Below are 18,820 nucleotides of genomic sequence, written 5' to 3'. Positions count from 1 at the left end.
GTCTCAAACTTTCCACAATCACAAAAACACAACAAAAATGTAGTTTGACAGGGAATTACCTTCCAAATAAGATGAAAATGGAAGATCAAAGCTTGGATGGCATCCACAAAATCACTTCTCTTTCTCCTTTTTTTTTTCTTTTGAAACCATAGCCCTCAATAAGAAAAAACTTGATTTTTCTTTCAATTTTCCTTGTTTAATCACTCTCAATCCTTTTTTTAACCTCGTAATCTACCACTCTTTGTGATTTTGTGGTAGATTTTTATAGAGAAGACTTGATAAGGAAAAATATTAAACAAAATGTTAGCATACCTTGAAGGGATAATTATGGATGATAAAAACTATTTTGGAAGTTAACTTGAGGATGTTGAGAGTTGACCATAAATCAATACAAGAAAATATTAGAAATTAATTATGGGCTGTTGAGGGATTTGATGTTTATGACCTAGTTAGACAGATGAGATATGTTTGGTGCTAGATGTAGTAGTGCCCAAGAAGTTTAGGGTGCCAGAACTTGTCAAGTATACGAGACTGGAATGTCCTAAAACACACTTGAGGTCATACTGCAACAAAATGACAGAATTCATATGTGATGCTTTCTTGAAATAATACAAGCTCAATATTGACATCGCTCCAGAGTGGACGAGCTTGATGGTGATAGAGAATAACAACATGGAAACCGTAAGGGAGTATGCTCATAGGTGGAAAAATAAAGGAATGCATGTATAACCCTTTTGGTTGGAAAAGGAGATGGTGACTCTATTTGCTAATACTTTTAAGTCATCATATTATAAGCATCTAGTTGTTAGCTTTGCCCAACATTTTTATGATGTTGTTGTTATTGCTGAGAGAATATAACAATAAATAAGAGCTGGTACAATTTCAAAACCTGCTAAGAAGAAAGGGTATACTGGGAGGAAAAGGGATGTTGAAGTGAACAATGTGGAAAAAGAGTATAAAGGCAAATAAAATTATCAAACCCAAAGCTATCAAACCCCGTCTTCCCAAATATCCAATATTAACTTTGATAACCCTTTTTCAGTAAATCAGCCCACTAACTTGCTAGAAACAATTCAAAGAAAGTCTACCAAAGAAACTAAGAACAACTCTTAAATATACCTATGCGCTTAGGAGAAATATATATAAAACTATTAAACATAGGTCATATGGCTTCTCTTCCATTTCCACCACTAAAACCTCGCTTCTCAAATTAATATGAACTATGCCTAACCTATAAGTATCATGCTGGAAACCCTAGCTAAAGTATTGATACTTGCTCAGCATTCAAGGTGAAGTTCTTGCAATTATTTAAAGCATGATAGATAACCTTTGAAGATACCCCCAACATCAATTTCAACCGCTACCTAATCATGCTTCTAGTAGTGGGAGAGTAAATGTTATGGAGTTTGGAAGAAAAAAAAGGAAGGTTTTAAGGGTAATCATAGATAGGTTGTATGATATGTTAGTGCAAGTTGGGTATTTGCCAATAAAAAAATGAAGATGGCAGTGGATAAGGGTGAAGGCTTGCTTTTTCTACAATTGCTCCAATCCAAAAAACCGGGTTTAGAGATTCAGGCTCCGGTTGACATCTGGTTTTAGACTAAAGCAATTTAGCCATGATCTGAAAGTGCTCCCATAATGGTTTTTCAAGTTTGTCAAAGACGTAGGGTTTGCTTGAGAAAAATGAAACAAGAAAAGCCGGCTGAAGATGTTTGCTGAAAAATTAGTTTGACAAATTTTGTTTGGACGTTGCAATGACCAATTTAATGTAAGTTTGAAAAATGAAACCGAAAGCTTAGAATAGTTAATTAATTAAAGCTACACATCTCTCTCTCTCTGACGGTTTTGTTTTCGTTATTTTGTATACCATGCATGCAAGTAATTGTCAAGAATGAAGGGAAAACAACACGCAATGAGCGCTAAAGGTTATTTAGAATATGATTTCTGGTTTTCCAGGTTGTTATCTATTTTATTAGGGTTGCTTGACCGCGTGATCAAGAGGTTCACATCATATTTGCTTTCTATAAGGTTCACATGATCTCATTACTATGGTCACATATTTGATAGGTTAACCTAAATTGATCTAATACCTCTTAATATTTGAAAAAATTATCTTCCAATATATTTTCATGTCAATATTTAAAAAAAATTGCATTCAATGTGCATCATATTTTGAGTTCATAAATATGTATTTTTTATTAAAATTATGTTAGCCGAGCTTTAATTTTTTTACCAAAAAAAATTGTTCCAACATGTAACTTCGCGCACGAATCTTTTCAAAAACCACAAGAAAGGATAATAGACCCCAATCAAAGCCACATGGCAAAAATTAAAGAAAAAACAATTCAACAAAGCAAATTTAGGTGTTGTTTGGGAATGCAACCCAAACAGCATTTTACAAAAACAAATGGATTTTTTTTTAATTTTTTTAGATTATTTTGAGGTGCTATATCAAAAATGAATTTTAAAATATAAAATTTTAATATTATTTTTATACAATTTCAAGAAAAAAATATTTTACAAACTTTTTAGATTATTTTGATATGCTGATATTAAAAATAAATTTTAAAAATAAAATTTTAATATTATTTTTATATAATTTTAAGAAAAAAACATTTTAAAAACATTTTAGATTAAATTTTAAAAAGTAAAATTTTAATATTATTTTAATATAATTTGTTTTTTTGAAAATAAAATCTACAACAATAGCAAACAATACCTTACTCGACAAAAATGTCCCTGCTGTTGCGTAACCCTATAAATGCTCCTATAAATCCTATAAACGCTTTTAGGAGAAGAAGCCACTAGAGAGGAGGAGAAGAAAGAGCGGGATGGTTTAGTCTCTTTACGGCATTTGTTTCAACCATACGCCCTCCTTTTTCTTCCTCCTCCTCCATGGATGGTGAAGTGGGCCCCCCTGTTCCCACCGTGGAATCTCCTCTTGAACTCACCCCCGTTGGATCTCCTGAGGTCGACGTCCACGCACTGCCGTCTGATGAAGATCATGATCCGGATCATGATCGCGAACACGAGCAGTCATCTGGTCCTACCGTTCAAACTGTGGATCTCAAGCATAAAATCATTAAGCAGGCAAGCACTCTCTTTCTATTTCTTATATATATATATATATATATATATATATATATATATATATATATATATATATATATATATATATTGTTTTCTGTTTGGCAATAATTTAATTTAGTATATTTTTTCTTTTGAATTTATTTCAATTACAATTGTGGTTAAGAAGTCTTAATTATTGCATAATACTCAACTTGCGAATGAAGTTACTGAATTACAACTCCTAAATTATTGTTTTGCAGGTGGAATATTATTTTAGTGATGAGAATTTGCCTACCGACAAGTATATGATAAGTTTGATAAAGAAGAACAAAGAAGGCTTTGGTAAATAGTTTGTTTTTCCCTTTTTAATGTCTGTAGCTTGTCAATTGATAAATTTGTTAACGGGTTAGAGAGAAACGGAGAACCTTCTGTAGCTGGCGAAGTAGAAAATATAGCTAATGAGTGAATTGAGTAGTGATTGCTAATATATCTTTAATTATTAATTAATAAATAATCTAAAGTGCTTATTTCAGTTCGAATATTATTTACTTGAATTGCCATCGGCTCACTTCTCTGGTCTGGTTCCATTGTTATAGTGCTCCCTGTTTATGTGGAAGACATAAAGAGTGACGAAGGGGTTGTTTTTTTAGAATTGTGTTGCTGACCTTTTATCTTGATTATGCCAAGAAATAAATAAATAAAATCATGCTAGGTTAGTGATATGACTATGCATGTAAATTTAGTGATAATGAAGTTGGACATCAATGTCTGCTTTCTATCTTCTAACTGCCTTCTGAAACTCTTTTGCCATGCAGTGCCATAATTTTTTCTTCTTTTTGGAGTTACGAATTTACCCTCTTGCTGCTTGGATACAAGATCATCTCCCTGTTTTATTTATATTTTTACTCCTATGATATAGTTGTTTCTCCATTTGCAAATTCTATCCTTTCTCTCCTTTATATGTTGTAACTACACAACAATTTTGATGATTTTGTTTGTACATTTGAATTAACCATCTTCATACTTGTGGAATTGGGAGTCTGCTTGCACTACTTCATCAAAGTATGAAATGATCTGAGTTGGAGAATGGTTTCCCTTGGCTTTTGTAGACAATCTTGTTATGATTTAGGCTTCTAAATATTGCTAATTGTTCATACATGTTACCGTGATGTTTTTCATGTAATAGTTATACACATTCATGGTAAGTGTTTTCTTGCAGTTCCTATCACAGTTATTGCTTCTTTTAGGAAAATGAAGAAGCTTACTCAAGACTCCACATTTATTGCGGCTGCACTTAGGGAGTCTTCCATTCTTGTAAGAAGCTTCATCTTCTCCCTTTCTTTTATGTCATGCTTATGGAATTTGGATTTTGTGGACAGAAAAAAGTTTGCTTGTCACAAATTTATTTGCCTTAATCTACAGGTTGTAAATTCAGATGGAAAGAAGGTGAAGCGCCTTGATCCTTTTCATTTTGCTGAGGTTAAGGATCCTAAGGTATTTTAATGAACTTGATCTCCCCCCCACCCCCAATCACTTGGACTGGCATTATAATAAAACTTTGAGCATCTAATTTGTGGACCCTAGCTTTGCACTGTTCTGGTTGAGAATCTTCCAGAGGATCACTCATTGAACAACCTCCAGAGAATATTTGGTGCTGCTGGAAAGTAATCTTTTTAATTCTAGTCTTTTATTTTGGTTTCTTATTGCCTTTTAGGTGGGTCTGTTCATTCTAAAAGTTGTTGTTTGCAACTTTCAGGATAAAGAATATTTCCATCCGTGATCCACTAGCTGTGGAAAAGTCTAAGAAAGGAAGTAAAACAGATATTTTGATCAGTAGCAAGGTATGGATTATGGAACTGTATTCATCTGAAGGATTATTGCATTGAACTCGTTCTTTATTACAAGAATGGTATATTATCATTGGCTAGTTCTTTAGCTGCTTCATATTTACTCTTATTCGTCATCTGCTTTAATCTTCATTTCCTCCTTTTACCTTTTTCTGCCTTTTGATTTCTATTGTGATTTGACAAAGAATGCAGCTTATCAATATGAAGTTTAGGAGATGAATTCTAGAATAGTGTATGAGCATTTTACTTATCTTATTGAGAGGTACACTAGGTAATATTCTAAAGTGAGCATTTATGTTCTGCAAGAATAAGATTTGTATCAGGTTTAGGTGAGTGACCATTGTTTGGAATGAGCTTCAATGGGCAGACTTGTAGTGCTTTGTTTTTGCCCATGGGAACGTGTAGTTGGTGCCTTACATGAGACTGTTGGGTTCCAAAAACATAATAGAAAATCTTAGCTCTAGTTGTGAGGACCTTACAGCAATGATTTTTGGATATGCAAATGGTAGTTTCCGACTAGCACATCAAGTTTACAACTAGATAACCTTTTTGTTTGGTTCTTGTCAAATTTGGTCGCTGCTGATACTTTTTTGTTGTAGCTATTGACTTTCTGAGGATAAAGTGATTTCCTTTAGATTATCCTTTTTGAGTTTCAAAAGACAACTTCAAGTGAGCTTTAGCCACAATGATCCTTATGTTAGCTACAATCCCTGCATTTTGTTTTTGTAACATCATGTTGCTGCTCATAAAGATTTTTTTTCTTTTTTTCAAATCTATTTATGGACATCTTGTTTAGTTATCTAGTTTGAGACTAAGGCATGGTTGTGGTTGTTGTTGTTTTATGGACATTTTGTTTGCTAATATTAAACTAATTTTTTTTGCTATCAATCCCTTTTCTGGTTTCTGTGTGTAGGTGCATGCCTTTGTGGAGTATGATACTGTAGAGGCTGCTGAGAAAGCTGTGAGTGCTGTTGTGTAAAATCTATTGCTTTTTGCTTGAGGTGCTTGATTGTATAATTCTAATGCTCAGTACTTTCTGGTAATTGGATCAGGTGGCAACTTTAAATAACGAACAGGATTGGAGAAATGGCATGCGGGTCAAGCATCTTAATCAAATGGTAAGTGATATTGCTCCTTATTATTAACAACAACCGGTAGTATTGTTAAGCTTTCTTGCTCTAGGCAAAGCATGGGCAGAGAAGACAAGTCTGGAGGGAACCTGATTCTGAGAAGAATCGCAAAGGTCGTGGGACTAATCTAGCAGGAGATGTGGAGAAGCATGATTCAAGTGAGCATCATGATGATACACCTGTTGAAGAGGTTAGAGATGATTGCCTTCTTTTTTTATTCATTAATAATCTTTTTTTCTATAGAAGTCCTTGATAACTTGATGTGCTAGTCAAGTTATATTGTTGTTTGAACCAAACTATCAACCGGAGATTACAACTCTGCTTCTCAAGGATAGTACACCTCTATTATAGTAAATGCAATAGAGATTTCATTTTTCCCTTAGAAAGAGCATTTCTAGTGGATGTTGAAATTCCACAGAGAATTTAGATTGGGTTACCGTTTCTTCCTTCACCGATTGATTATATGAAAGCATTCCTATACGAAGGAAGTTTAAAATCTCCTTTAAGGATATCTATGAGAAGAATGAACATGAAAAATAACTTCAAATATTGATAGAATGAACATGAATTGTGATGATAATTGTTTTCATAAGAAATGAAATTGAGAGAATTGGATGTCTAAGAAAATGTTGTCTTCGTGCCTGTTTCATCAAATATCATTTCAGGATGGGGAGCATATATCCAAGGAGAAAAATGGTCAGCAAGGTGGAAATCGAGGGCGATCAAGAAAGAACAAATTTCGTGTTACAAATGGGATGGGTATTTAGACTGGCCACTTTGTATTTTCTTTTTTCCTCCTTTTTTATTACTAATTACTTTGGCACATGCTATGTTTAAGTTTTTTTTTTAAAAAAAAAATAGTTAAATAACCAAATACAAGAATTTCATGTTAGAAATATATTCATATGATTTAGAAAAGCTTAAAAGTGAAAAATATTAGTTTAGTAATTGATAAATTAATTAATAGTGTTTAAAATATTAGGTTATGTTAAAATATAATTATTATATGTCATTCTCTTTCCTGAGCTATCGGCAGTCTTTTTATTTCTTAACATCTTCTTTTTCATATTTCTTGCAAACCTATACACACCTATTTTAACAACAACAAAAGGAAAATCTTTCCTAAATTAATTTAATTTTTTCTTTTATTTTTTCTTCCCACATTTACAAAATTTTAGTTTGTGGAACACATTTATTCAACCAATAATAAAAAAAATTACATGTCTAACGTTTTGGGCCTTGTTTATTCAATGTAATAAGAGAGAGATTAAACTATACTTGAATAGAGATAAGTATGCATTATTTAATCACCATTCAAGAATCTTATTGACACAAAAATGTAAGAAATTATTTTCAAACCATGAAATTCATCGGTAATTGTTTGAGGCCTTGTTTGTTTGATGAAATGTTTTCTTGAAAAGCACTTTCCATATTTTCTCATAATTAGTTACATTGTGAAAATTGATCAACGACATTCACTTTTTGGTTAAAGAAAGCATAAGCTTTAGATGGAGGAAAGTGTTTTCCGGTTTAAAAGATTAGAAACACTTTTCATGAAAGACCCAAAAACTAAAGGGGTATGGTACTTCTTTTGAAATTGAAAATTAATTAACACTTGGAAGCTTAAAAGAAGATAAAAAGAAGTAAATGCTTATAAATTTCTGTGTTTAAATCCAGAAGTTTGTGAGGCAAAGAGCTGGAGAAAAAATTAGTTAGGGGTTTTTTACTATGTCTGTAATAGTGTATAAAGTATTCGAAAATAGATTAAACAGTTCAATTGAGAAGGCAACATGAGTTTTTAAACTTAAAAGAAATAAAAAGGAGAAGAAAGAGTTTGTTTATTTAACTTTCTCTTCTTAGTTCATGTGAAAATGTTATATATAGATTACTGCTCAATTTTATTAGAAAACCTATTATGTTCATGACATTATAACAAGTTTAAGGATATCTTGCATTTATACATAACAATGAATTGGTATCATTTGTTTTATTTTTACCAGGCCATGGAACTACATCCTATAATGCTGTTGAATTCTCGAAAGCACCTCCTGGGCCAAAAATGCCTGATGGAACCAGGGGATTCGCGGTGGGACGAGGCCGACCTCCCATACCCAATCAAAGCCAGGAAACCGTATGACAGTTACACTTGTATAAAATGTGCCTTATAACTTGTGGTTTGCAGTAGCATGGGAGATGGAAGTGGTGTTTGAATTGCATGGAAGGATAACTATCCTAATCTCTCAGCTGGATTGTTGGTTGATCTTATGGGTGCAATTTTGATTACGAACTATCAAGTACGGGCTCATGTTCTGTGCTTGCGTATTGGTAGAAACGCAACCCTTTAGGAGTTGTAGTACTGCATGCATTTGACTCGTTGATACATGTGTTCTCTAAATGTATTGTTCTGGAAAGCAATTGTTCGGAAACACGGCCTAGTTTAATGTGGTATGATACCCTCTTGTTCTGTGTTAAAATGTATTTTCTGGGCCTGTTGATTCGTCAGGAACAAGATTTGACTTGTGATTTTGGCTCCAAGCTCTTGCCGTGTCCCGGAATGTGCTGGCAAATGAGGCCAGGTAATTAAAGATTAGGAACTGGCAAATGAGGTTAACAGAAAACCACACGGTATAAAATTTTAAAACCAAAACATGGTTCTGCACCGAACCCAATGGGTGAGCTCCGTGTATGCTATCTTCCCCGTGGAAGAAAATTAAAATAAAAACAAAAACATAACAACGTCAACCCATATCAAAACTAGTTACAACTTGAATATAAATTAATGAGATAATGTGGTGGCAAACACACCCTTGATTAAACATCTGAACCCTGGTAAAATATTTAAACCCACTTGTTAGCTTCTTCTTCTTTCTTTTTTTTTTCCCTTTATAACCTATATGTTTATTTTTATTAATATATAATTAAATACAAAATAATTTTAAAAAAATCTTTAAATTTTATGAAAATCATGACAGGCATAGTGAATTAAACTGTGATCTAATATATTATTATTTTAATATTAAAAAATATTATTTTAATTTATTTTTAAACCAAATCATGAGTTTTTTAAATTATCTTTGAAGATATTAAATAAAATAATCACGTCAAGACAAATTCATATAAATTTAATTTTAAACTTATTATTTTTAAAATTAAATCAATTATGATGAAAACAATTTATATATAATTTAATTTTAAGCTTTCTATTTTTAAAATTAAGTCTTTATATCAAATTTAATAATAATAAAAAATTCTAATATTTTTGTTTATATTAAAAAATATTTTCATTTGGCATTAAACTAGTAATAACAATAGCAGGATGAGGAGGAGGGTGGTCTCAAACAGGGCAAGAACAGACCTTGTCAAATGTTGCGGGAATTTCGAAGCAGAATTTATATCACGTCTGTCACCTTCCATCTTCAGAAAGAAACACGAACACAAACACGCCCTCGCCCTTGCATCTTCTTCTTCTTCTTCTTTTGATGGCCTCTCTTCTCTCACCAAACTCCTCCACCTTCTCCTTTGGATCTAACCATCTGCTTTCATTTACTGTAATTATTCCTGCTCTTCCTTTTCCTCTGGACTAGTCATGCTTTCTATAAACCACCACCATCACCTCTCTCGTATACGGCTTTCTCGACCACCAAAACCTTTTTCTTCCTCTCCCCTTTATTCTAATTCATTCCACAACTTCAAGGTCAGTTTCTTCCTTTTATTTATTCATTTTTTATTCTCGATTTTTCTAAAAAATAAATTATTAATGCATAACAATTATTTAAACATCCATGCCGGCAATGAATTTGGAAACTAGATAATTGATTATTGACTGACTAGTTTGTGCAGTTAAATGGATCAAGTGCTGGAGGACGACGATTGCGCCATAAGATTGTTCAAGTCAGGGCCTTTGATGAGGTATGTAATCTATCCAAATGTCCATTTCTCACTAGTTCTGCACATGATATATTACCTGCAAGCAATCAGTTCTTGTGATTCTCAGTGCTTTCGATTTTGGTTTTATAGGACTTGTCTGGTGTATCCTCCCCGCTTGATGACTGGGCTAACAATGATGGGGCTTCTGGCTACATGCTATTATCCAGTGACGGGGAAGACAGTGATGGAGAGTATATTATAAATCCGGTGACGGATATGGAGTTGCCTACTGCTAAAGTATCAACTAATGATGCTCTTACACTTACAGCTCACAGGCTTGCAATGATTGGGAGGGCCCCCCGAAAACGTAGGCAAGTGTGCTGCATTGTTACGCAAAATGAAACTCTTATGGTTTATATGGATTTTAGAGAGTGAATAGGGCAGTGAAATAAAAAATTAAAAGGAAAACAAGATCGATGTAATTGTAGCCCTGGGTTAGCAAGGGTATATAACTTCTTGTTAACCTTTGTCAGCTGTGCTAAAATGGGGTTAAGGTCATTATTGTGCCTAAAATGTTTGGTTGTTGCAGGTTGTCACTGACACTTTAATGCAAAATCAGTCTCGCACATGGATTGAAATAGCTTGATTGCTTTTGGATGTTTAAAGAAATTTCACTGCAATCAAGGCTTTGTAGTCCTAGGACCTCTCATCCTATTTGATGTTGTTTTGCACTGTACCATATCTGGGCATCAAAACTCAGTGCAAAAATTCCTTAGTTGAATCTCATGTTTTAAATGCTATACCTTATAAAGGTCCATCCTAGGAAATTCATCTAGTTGCAGCTGTAAAAGGGCATGTCTAGATTCCATTAGTGATGTTTAACTTTTTTTCCATTTGGTTTTTCGCTGGCCAAGTTTGGCTCTATTCTTGAGATTACATGTGCACTTAATTGGAAAGTTGAGAGTTTCCATGTTTGTAGGGGATGATACTTCAGTCGATTCTTTTTCATGAATTCTATATGCATTACTTTGGTTTGACTAGTTCTTTTCATACTGCAATTGCAGGAACAAACTCGGGACATTAATTAATTTGTGTCTGCTAGCCTTTTTGACGGTTCTTCTCTTATTTGTTGATTGGTGTGCATGGAAGATTGTCAGATTACCCCTAGAACCATTTTACTTGTGTCGTCCATTTTTTATATCAGCAGTTCTAGTCTCTTTTTTGGGTTATCTTTGTGTTCCACTACTTAGTGAGTTAAGAATTCATCAGAATATCTGGAAAGAAGGGCCACTTCGGCACTCCAAGAAAAGGGCAAGCCCCACAATGGGTGGACTATTTTTTGTACCAATTGGTGTAGGCGTTGCAAAATTTGTTGCTGGTTTCTCTTCTGTTGAAGTTTCTGGAACAGCAGTGGCAACTCTGGCATTTGCAACAATTGGCTTACTAGATGACATTTTAACCGTCATAAAAAATCGAAATAGTGGTTTGTCTGTGTGGGTGAAAATATTTTTGGAGGTAAAAGTTTTTTAGTTAATTGCTTCCAATGTTAAATTTGATAACATTCTTGCAAGAGATAACTGCTCATGTATTTTTCAGGTAGCTGTTGGGACCTGCTTTTCATTTTGGTTGCATACTACGAGTATATCATCACCCTACAGCATGTATAAATTCTTATTACTAATTTGATCAACATTTTTATGACGGTAACTCACATATCTAATCTTGTGATGAAAAGTTTAAGGGAGGATGCCACTTTTTTGTGATTAATTAAGGTTTTATGCTGTAATTAGAGATTCTGTGATCAGATACCAATTGTAATGCTACCTGTTTTGAAGTAGAAATATTGTTCCTGACTCAAATAAAATAAATGAATAAAGATTAGGTAGTTCTTATGGTTTCATTTTTAGCAAATTATAGAGTTTCTAATGCCACTATAATATTCTATATTAGTACAGTAAGGAACGACTTAATTACTTCCATTTTGTTTGCTATTCAAGAATGAAAGGCCATTGGGCATTCAGTGCAGGAAATTTATAATTGTCTAGCAACGTAAATTTTGTTTGTTCCAAGTTGCTACATCTACTCTGCCACAAAATTGAAATTCTAGTTTGGTTTCTATTGAAGTTCTTTTAAAAGATTTGTAAAAACATATTAAATTTATTTTTGAAGTTTATCATGAATTTTCTAAAAGCATATATTGGAATCTTTTAGTTCTGTATCTTTGAAGTTTTTCGATGGTATTAACTACTATGGAAAAACTTGGTTGAATTGATATGACATCTCATGTTAATCACTTAATGATATAATATGTGATAATGGTAGAATTTCAACATATTAATTATTAGTGTCAAGTTAGCTTGTTTGATATATTCTCAACATTTTTCTTTTCTCATCCATTGATGTCTTGTACTACAGGAAAATGCTGGTTGCCCTACCTGCACCGCTGGGCCTCATATGCCTAGGAAAATATTATTCTTTATTGACATCATGTTGTTTTGTTTCCATGGGAAATGGCATTAACTTAATGGATGGTCTAGACGGCCTAGCTGCTGGAACGGCTGCATTGTCTTTTGTAGGAATGTCGATCGCAGTGTTGCCAATATGTCCTGGTTAGTATGGATGTTAATGAACTTAAGCCTCGGTATAATTGAAAATCCAGAAGGTTTGGGAAGTTTCCTCTAAAGATCTGGAAAGTGACATTTTGATAAACGTTATTCCTGTTAAGAAGTTAAAACAGGAAAGGGAAATTTGCTAAGCAATGGGAACTATAAACATTACACCTGTTCTGGAATTCAGTTTCTTCTTTTTCTTCTTCTTTTCCTTTTATATGCTGTAAGCCCAAGCAATTGGATATAAAATCGCTGCAGAAAGCCCAAAGCATGCTGGATAGAATCCTAATCTAGTCAGCCTTTGATTTTGCATTTCCTCTTGAAGAATTTCTGATTTTTGTTGCAGGGGAAACCAGTTTATGGCTATTTTGTATGTTGAAGAATCAGTGAGACTGTTGATGAGAGATGAGTTTATGGGTTAGCCCACCATTAGTAATTAAAAATGCTAATTTTACCTAAGTCTAGTTGTAGAGTCAGTTCCCCAGAAAAGTTGGAGCATTGGATGAGTGGGTCTCACACTAATCCCATCGGTAGATTCAGAAAAATTAACATTATTCTTTGTAATTCGAAGTCAATTATGGCCCCGCCTGCATTTTGCAGAGGCAGTTTACATTATTAGGGGGGCATGATAAATATCACATGTAAGCTGGAGGGAATCTTTGTAATCGCCTAATTTTGTTCAACCCTTGTATCTTACCATGAAAAGACGAACAGCGTCAAGTTAGTGTCTTATGAAGCAATCACTTGACATATGTGTGTGAATTCATTTGATACCATAGTGAGAAAATTAGCTCGTCAACTCATAGTTATATATAGAAGCAGATTTCTTCTTTATATTTTAATAACTACTGCAAAATGTAATTGCATGCCAATACCTTTAGAGCTAAATGAACAAGTCAATATGCTTGTTAACTTTTGTACCATATTTTTAAACCTTTTCCATTCGAGCCCCCCGAGGAATTTGACAAAGTGGATGGCTTATGATATCCATCATGAGCAATGATGTGCTACCGAGGTGTGCAATTGAATGTTGGGAAGGAGTATGATCTTCAAAATGTTATGTTGTAACTATTAATTCATTGTTTTGAGATCTTACCCTTTTCTGTCAGCTTATTTGTATTAATTCTTGTTTTACATTCCAAATCAGAACTTGCTATATTTGGGGCATCGATGGCAGGGGCCTGTTTTGGTTTTCTGTTGCACAACCGGTACAAGGCTTCTGTATTTATGGGGGATACTGGATCCTTGGCATTGGGTGGAGCATTAGCTGCAATGGCTGCTTGTAGTGGAATGTTCCTTCCATTATTTATCTCTTCTGGGATCTTTTTCTTGGATGCATCATCAGTGATTATGCAGGTATACATACATGTTGACACTGATATATATAATCTATCGATGATAGAAAAGTGTCCCTTTACCATGACAACACAAGGAAGTTCTAATCAAGAAATGTAGGCAAATCTGGTGTTCCGAGTTTGACAATGTTTTCTTTTCCTCGTTTCAAACAAAATACACTTTCTTTGTTCTTGGTAAGAATGTTTCTCAACAAATGATTAGTGCTATGTGCTTTCTTTGTTTCAAACAAAACACAATTACTTCTTTCTCGGGAAGAATTTTCCTCTACACATGATCAGTGCTATTATTTATTATATGCCTACGTGGTCATGTGCTTTCATTCTGCGATCCATGGCATAGTGCATTCTGTAAATTCTTATCATTGATGTCAATTATTTTTCTCTACACATGATCAGTGCTATTATTTATTATATGCCTATGTAGTCATGTGCTTTCATTCTGCGTTGACCTAGTGCATTCTGTAATTATTGTCATTGATGTCAATTTCTTGTATCCTCTTCTACAGTGTATTTTTTACCTTATAACTTGTGCCTGCTTATATCTGATCTTATAAAACACGTAAATGATTCTGTAAAGTTGGTAGTGGAATATCAATCAGGCTTCAGGAACTATAAAAAGTAGATAGAAACACGATGTTGCTGCAAGTTTGAGATGGATCGACAGAAGACCTCATTCTTAGAGTCAATAGTTTTGTAGATCCTATATTTCCACTTTATTTTTTGGTCTTGCAAGGGAAGGAGTAGGGTAAGGTCTGAGGTCTTGAACCCTAGCCACTTGCTTAAAGCAGGTGGTCACTACCAATCCTCCCAAATGGTGATTGGTATCATATACTAGCTTGGTGGATTTCTAGTGGAACATTTTCAGAGGCATACTTCTAGTTCAGTACTTTCTTGTCAAATTATAAACCAAGTCATAGAGCTCTTGTGCTCTGCTGTGTTGATAAACCAAAAATCATGCTATGTTAAACTTTTAATTCTGTCTTAATTAGTTGTTTTTTATTTTTTTCCAACCCACATATATTTGTGATGATATTGCCTTCAAGTTCTTTTGATGATGTTTCCATGGATTATAATTCTCTGGGAAGTATTTTTTCCTTTGCATTGCCAACTTTGATTTAGTTCTTCTTTAGCAACTTCCAGTATTTTGCTGATGCACCTGTACCTTGTATTCTTTGCTGTCATCTATTAGATACAATGCAAGAGGAGTAAAAGAGCTTAAATGGATAGGTTGCAGTATACTTCATTGTAAATTTTCCTCCTATTTTTGTTTTCACATGATGCTGCTACAACGAAGAAATTCTGTTTTTGATTCGTGTGCAGCTGCCAGACCTATGAAATGAACGGTGATGATTTTGTTAATTTGAAAGTGATTATCCCAGTCTAACCATTACCTGCATTAGGTACTGTACTTCAAGACAACCAAACGCATGAGAGGAGATGGGTGCCGTTTGTTCAGGATGGCTCCTATTCATCACCACCTCGAGTTATGTGGGCTAAAGGAACCAGTCATTGTTGCTGGGGCTTATGTTATATCTGGAGTGCTGGCTCTGTTTGCTGGGTATGTAGGTCTAATATCTGCATAGTTTCTGAAGCAGTTTTGCTCATTTCTTCTTATCACTTTTGCAGTTAGTGCGCTAGGTTTTAATTTTCCAAATGCTTTTTTTATTCTTCTTTTGGAGTTCTTCCCTTTAAACCGAAGCTTTTTGTAAATATGATTTAGAGAATCAGGTAGAGATGTAGTAGATCTCGAGGCACATTGAGTCAGGATTGGACATTTCTCTTTAGCTGTAGGGTGTTAGTCCAGACCATATCTTTGGGGCCAATACGTGTAATATTTTTTTTCTTCCTTCTAACGCCTGTCACTTCAGCTGCAGCTGCAGCGGCAGCGGGCGGTTTGATTTGTTTGTTTGTTAACAGAAATAATTAAGCTTCTTTTGATGTTGGGAAAGAATCCATCTTTTCTCCTGCATTATGTTTAGATAAGCTGTACACAAACATCCTGGTGGAGGGTGGCGAGTGGAGGATGTGAAAATGGCGGTCCACTGGTAATCCCAAATTTGCGAGTCAATCTGCAGCAGCTTTTCTAAAAACATATGACCATTCAATTAATAGTTCGGTGCCGTTATTCGCAATTATAAATAACTTTAAGATGAAGAGAAAAATCTCAACTTGTGTCGATTCTGTGATCTAGCTGGGGAATCTAGCCGGGCAGAATTTTCTCAAGACAAATGATTTGGATTCGTGCTTGGCGCCTTGGAGCCTGTAATTGCAAGTAGATTACGAGCTCTAAGACCAAAATAAAATTACACGAGAGAGATGGGAGCTGATAATATTGCAACAGTGATATTGAGTCTTGAGATGGGTGTATGGAATATAAATGGGTTGATTTTACATTATTTTTTGAAGTTTTTTTTAATATATTAAAATAATTTTTTCTGTTATTTTATTTCTAATATTAAAACTTTATAACGATCTAAAATTATAAAAATTTTAATTTTAATTATAAATTCAATTTTTTAAAAAATTATTCTTGGGCTGCAAAAATAAACAGCGCATTTAACCAATTATCTGCATTTGTAGGATCCACATGTTATCACTTCATCGTTCAACGTGTCAGTATTTTGTAGGAACATTTTGTAGATTTGATTTGCTTTGAAAAAAATTTAAATGCTGTTTTTTAGAAATTTTATTTTGGTTTTTATATATTTGATTTGTCCCCAAAATTTAAAGAATTTAATTAATTTATTATGAACTAATTCAATAGTTTTTTTTTTTTTTTTCTGGTTCGGCATTTATCTAAGTTGCACACCAGATGAATAAATAGGAGATGGCTTTGCCAAGCATAAGGTTCAACTCGCACAAGGATGGGCACATGTATTGTGGTAGGACTACTGTCCATGTCTTGTTTTTTTAGATGTATTATCCTGATTGACTTGGTGGGCTCTAAGCATAGGTGGCTAAAACAGGTTGACTTATTATTTTATTTATTTTTTATTTGTTTGTTGAAAAATAATTTTTTTTTGAAATGTAGTTTTTTTAAAAAATTAATTTATGAAAAGTAAATTATTTTTCGATGTTTGGTGGTATCATGGAAAATAAATTGGAAAACATTTTCCAGTGTTTGGCTATGTTAAGGAAAATAAGCTGGAAAATAAATTGTTAATATTTTTTCAAGTTTATTAAAATAACGAGGAACAAATATTATCAATTAAAAATTTGAATGAGAATAAAATTGAAAAAAAAATCTAATCTCATAAGTTATCTCAAATAAAATAAATAACATTCAAAATAATAGAGATCAAATCTAACATATAAAAAAGTTGAAAGATAATGAAATTAAAAAAAATTATAATTTCATAAATTATTTCAAATAAAATAAATAAAAATCAAAAGAATGAGAATCAAATTTGATAGATAAAAAATTTCAATTAAGAAAATGATAATAGAAAAGCAATTAACAATCATAAAAATAAGGATCAAAGTTGATATAAAATCAAATTAAATCAAATTTTAAAGAATGAAATTGAAAAAAAAAATTCAAAATAAAATATATAGCAATCAAAAGTTTGAGTATCAAATTTGATATAATCAGCAAATAACATGACATTTATAAATTTTCACAACTTCTGGAAAGTGTTTTTCACCCAAAATAAAAGAAAAACACTTTTCTGGAAACCAAACCAAATTTTTCTTTGATTATAAAGTGTTTTTCATCGACCAACTTTTATAATGACAAACAAACACATGAAATTTAAAAATGGTTTTCAGAAAATCACTTTCCATGAAACAAACAGGGCATTAGCCTTTTCTAGAAAGTTAAAGGAGTTTAGCCCAAAATGATTCATTTTCTTTTATCTGTTCAAATTTGACCATTCATAAATAGATGATGTGATATGATTCTAGTGGTCAAGAACATCCTTTTTTCATTATAAATACCAACCTCAAAACATTGTGAGGAGATCTTTTTATTTTGGATCTTTTGATCTTTTAATTTTTTTTTCTAATTAAAACTCTCTCTAAGATCTCACAACACACAACTTTTAAGGTTTAATCTATTTGAAACTTTTCTATTCACTCGATCTTCCACTTACTTACACTTTCTTAACATTGACTGCTCTTTCTTCTATGCCTTTCTACTTGCAAATTTCTTAGTTGATGTATTATTGCTCTATAAGTTAAAACACTAGTTCTTATTATCTCACCAATCCTCTCACACATTTTGGGGACTCCACTGGGGAATTAGTGATTGTGAAAAAACAATGTTTCTTTCCACGCCACCAAGAAAAATGATAATTCTACAATCAACATATCCATACAAAATGATGATGTGACTTTACTTGATCCTAATAAGAATGTAGACAACACTAACCTTGTCAATGTTAGGGGTAATAATAATGAATAAATTTTCTAAAATGAAAGTGGTAGCTTGCCAACATCTTAAGAGATGGCTTGTCTTGACCCCTTGCTTATGTTTATTCCATAACAACCTTATATTCAAGTCTTTCGGTCATGATTAATATCCGACAAATCTTTCAAGAAACTCATGTTAATCTACAATAAGGTCAACAATAAGCCTTTAAGTCCCCAATAATAAAAATCCTATATTTATCCAAGTTCTCAATAGAATCACTCAATTACTTCCCATGACAAAACTACCTAAAACCATTATCCTTTAAATAATGATGTTTGTTGAGGATGATTTGTACCACTTGTTCAAACAAATGATAAGGGAAACATCCAAACATTAAACACCCACCATGCTATGAACACAAAATAAATTATTGTAAGTATTTTTGGTGATCAATATCACTATCTCACTAAAGAGATTTTAAAATGTTATTTAAGTAAAAGCTAGCAAAATCTAATAGCAAATTTATCTCAAAAAAACTAAGTTAAATCTAAATATAATATTTTCAATAGAAAATAAAAGAATGTCACATAAT

General features: G+C 33.0%; 2 protein-coding genes across 2 annotated transcripts; both read left to right on the top strand.

Moving 5' to 3' along the window:
• Positions 1-2,775: 2,775 nt before the first annotated feature.
• Positions 2,776-8,520, top strand: LOC133703745 (la-related protein 6A). The gene is made up of 11 exons (XM_062128378.1): positions 2,776-3,090; positions 3,330-3,411; positions 4,289-4,383; positions 4,492-4,563; positions 4,654-4,733; positions 4,826-4,910; positions 5,830-5,877; positions 5,969-6,034; positions 6,099-6,236; positions 6,712-6,805; positions 8,047-8,520. Exons 1-11 carry the CDS (start codon positions 2,896-2,898, stop codon positions 8,181-8,183), a joined length of 1,092 nt encoding a protein of 363 aa, XP_061984362.1. The 5' UTR covers positions 2,776-2,895; the 3' UTR covers positions 8,184-8,520.
• An 836-nt stretch (positions 8,521-9,356) lies between these two features.
• On the top strand, positions 9,357-15,828 carry LOC133703791 (phospho-N-acetylmuramoyl-pentapeptide-transferase homolog). The gene is made up of 8 exons (XM_062128471.1): positions 9,357-9,740; positions 9,887-9,955; positions 10,064-10,284; positions 10,978-11,428; positions 11,510-11,574; positions 12,329-12,522; positions 13,670-13,878; positions 15,278-15,828. Exons 1-8 carry the CDS (start codon positions 9,633-9,635, stop codon positions 15,458-15,460), a joined length of 1,500 nt encoding a protein of 499 aa, XP_061984455.1. The 5' UTR covers positions 9,357-9,632; the 3' UTR covers positions 15,461-15,828.
• Positions 15,829-18,820: the final 2,992 nt, after the last annotated feature.

Source organism: Populus nigra, chromosome 9 (genome assembly GCF_951802175.1).
Source record: "Populus nigra chromosome 9, ddPopNigr1.1, whole genome shotgun sequence".
NCBI classification, from domain to species: Eukaryota; Viridiplantae; Streptophyta; class Magnoliopsida; order Malpighiales; family Salicaceae; genus Populus; species Populus nigra.
This window is presented reverse-complemented; position numbering and strand designations above follow the sequence as displayed.

What these genes read in the sequence shown, in the direction of transcription:
- LOC133703745 (XM_062128378.1), top strand. Translation starts at nt 2,896, where the DNA reads ATGGATGGTGAAGTGGGCCCCCCTGTTCCCACCGTGGAATCTCCTCTT. An exon ending in TCAAGCATCTTAATCAAATG is followed by an intron (nt 6,035 to 6,098) that starts GTAAGTGATATT and finishes TTCTTGCTCTAG; the next exon opens with GCAAAGCATGGGCAGAGAAG. An exon ending in ATGATACACCTGTTGAAGAG is followed by an intron (nt 6,237 to 6,711) that starts GTTAGAGATGAT and finishes ATATCATTTCAG; the next exon opens with GATGGGGAGCATATATCCAA.
- LOC133703791 (XM_062128471.1), top strand. Translation starts at nt 9,633, where the DNA reads ATGCTTTCTATAAACCACCACCATCACCTCTCTCGTATACGGCTTTCT. An exon ending in AAGTCAGGGCCTTTGATGAG is followed by an intron (nt 9,956 to 10,063) that starts GTATGTAATCTA and finishes TTGGTTTTATAG; the next exon opens with GACTTGTCTGGTGTATCCTC. An exon ending in CATCATCAGTGATTATGCAG is followed by an intron (nt 13,879 to 15,277) that starts GTATACATACAT and finishes TACCTGCATTAG; the next exon opens with GTACTGTACTTCAAGACAAC.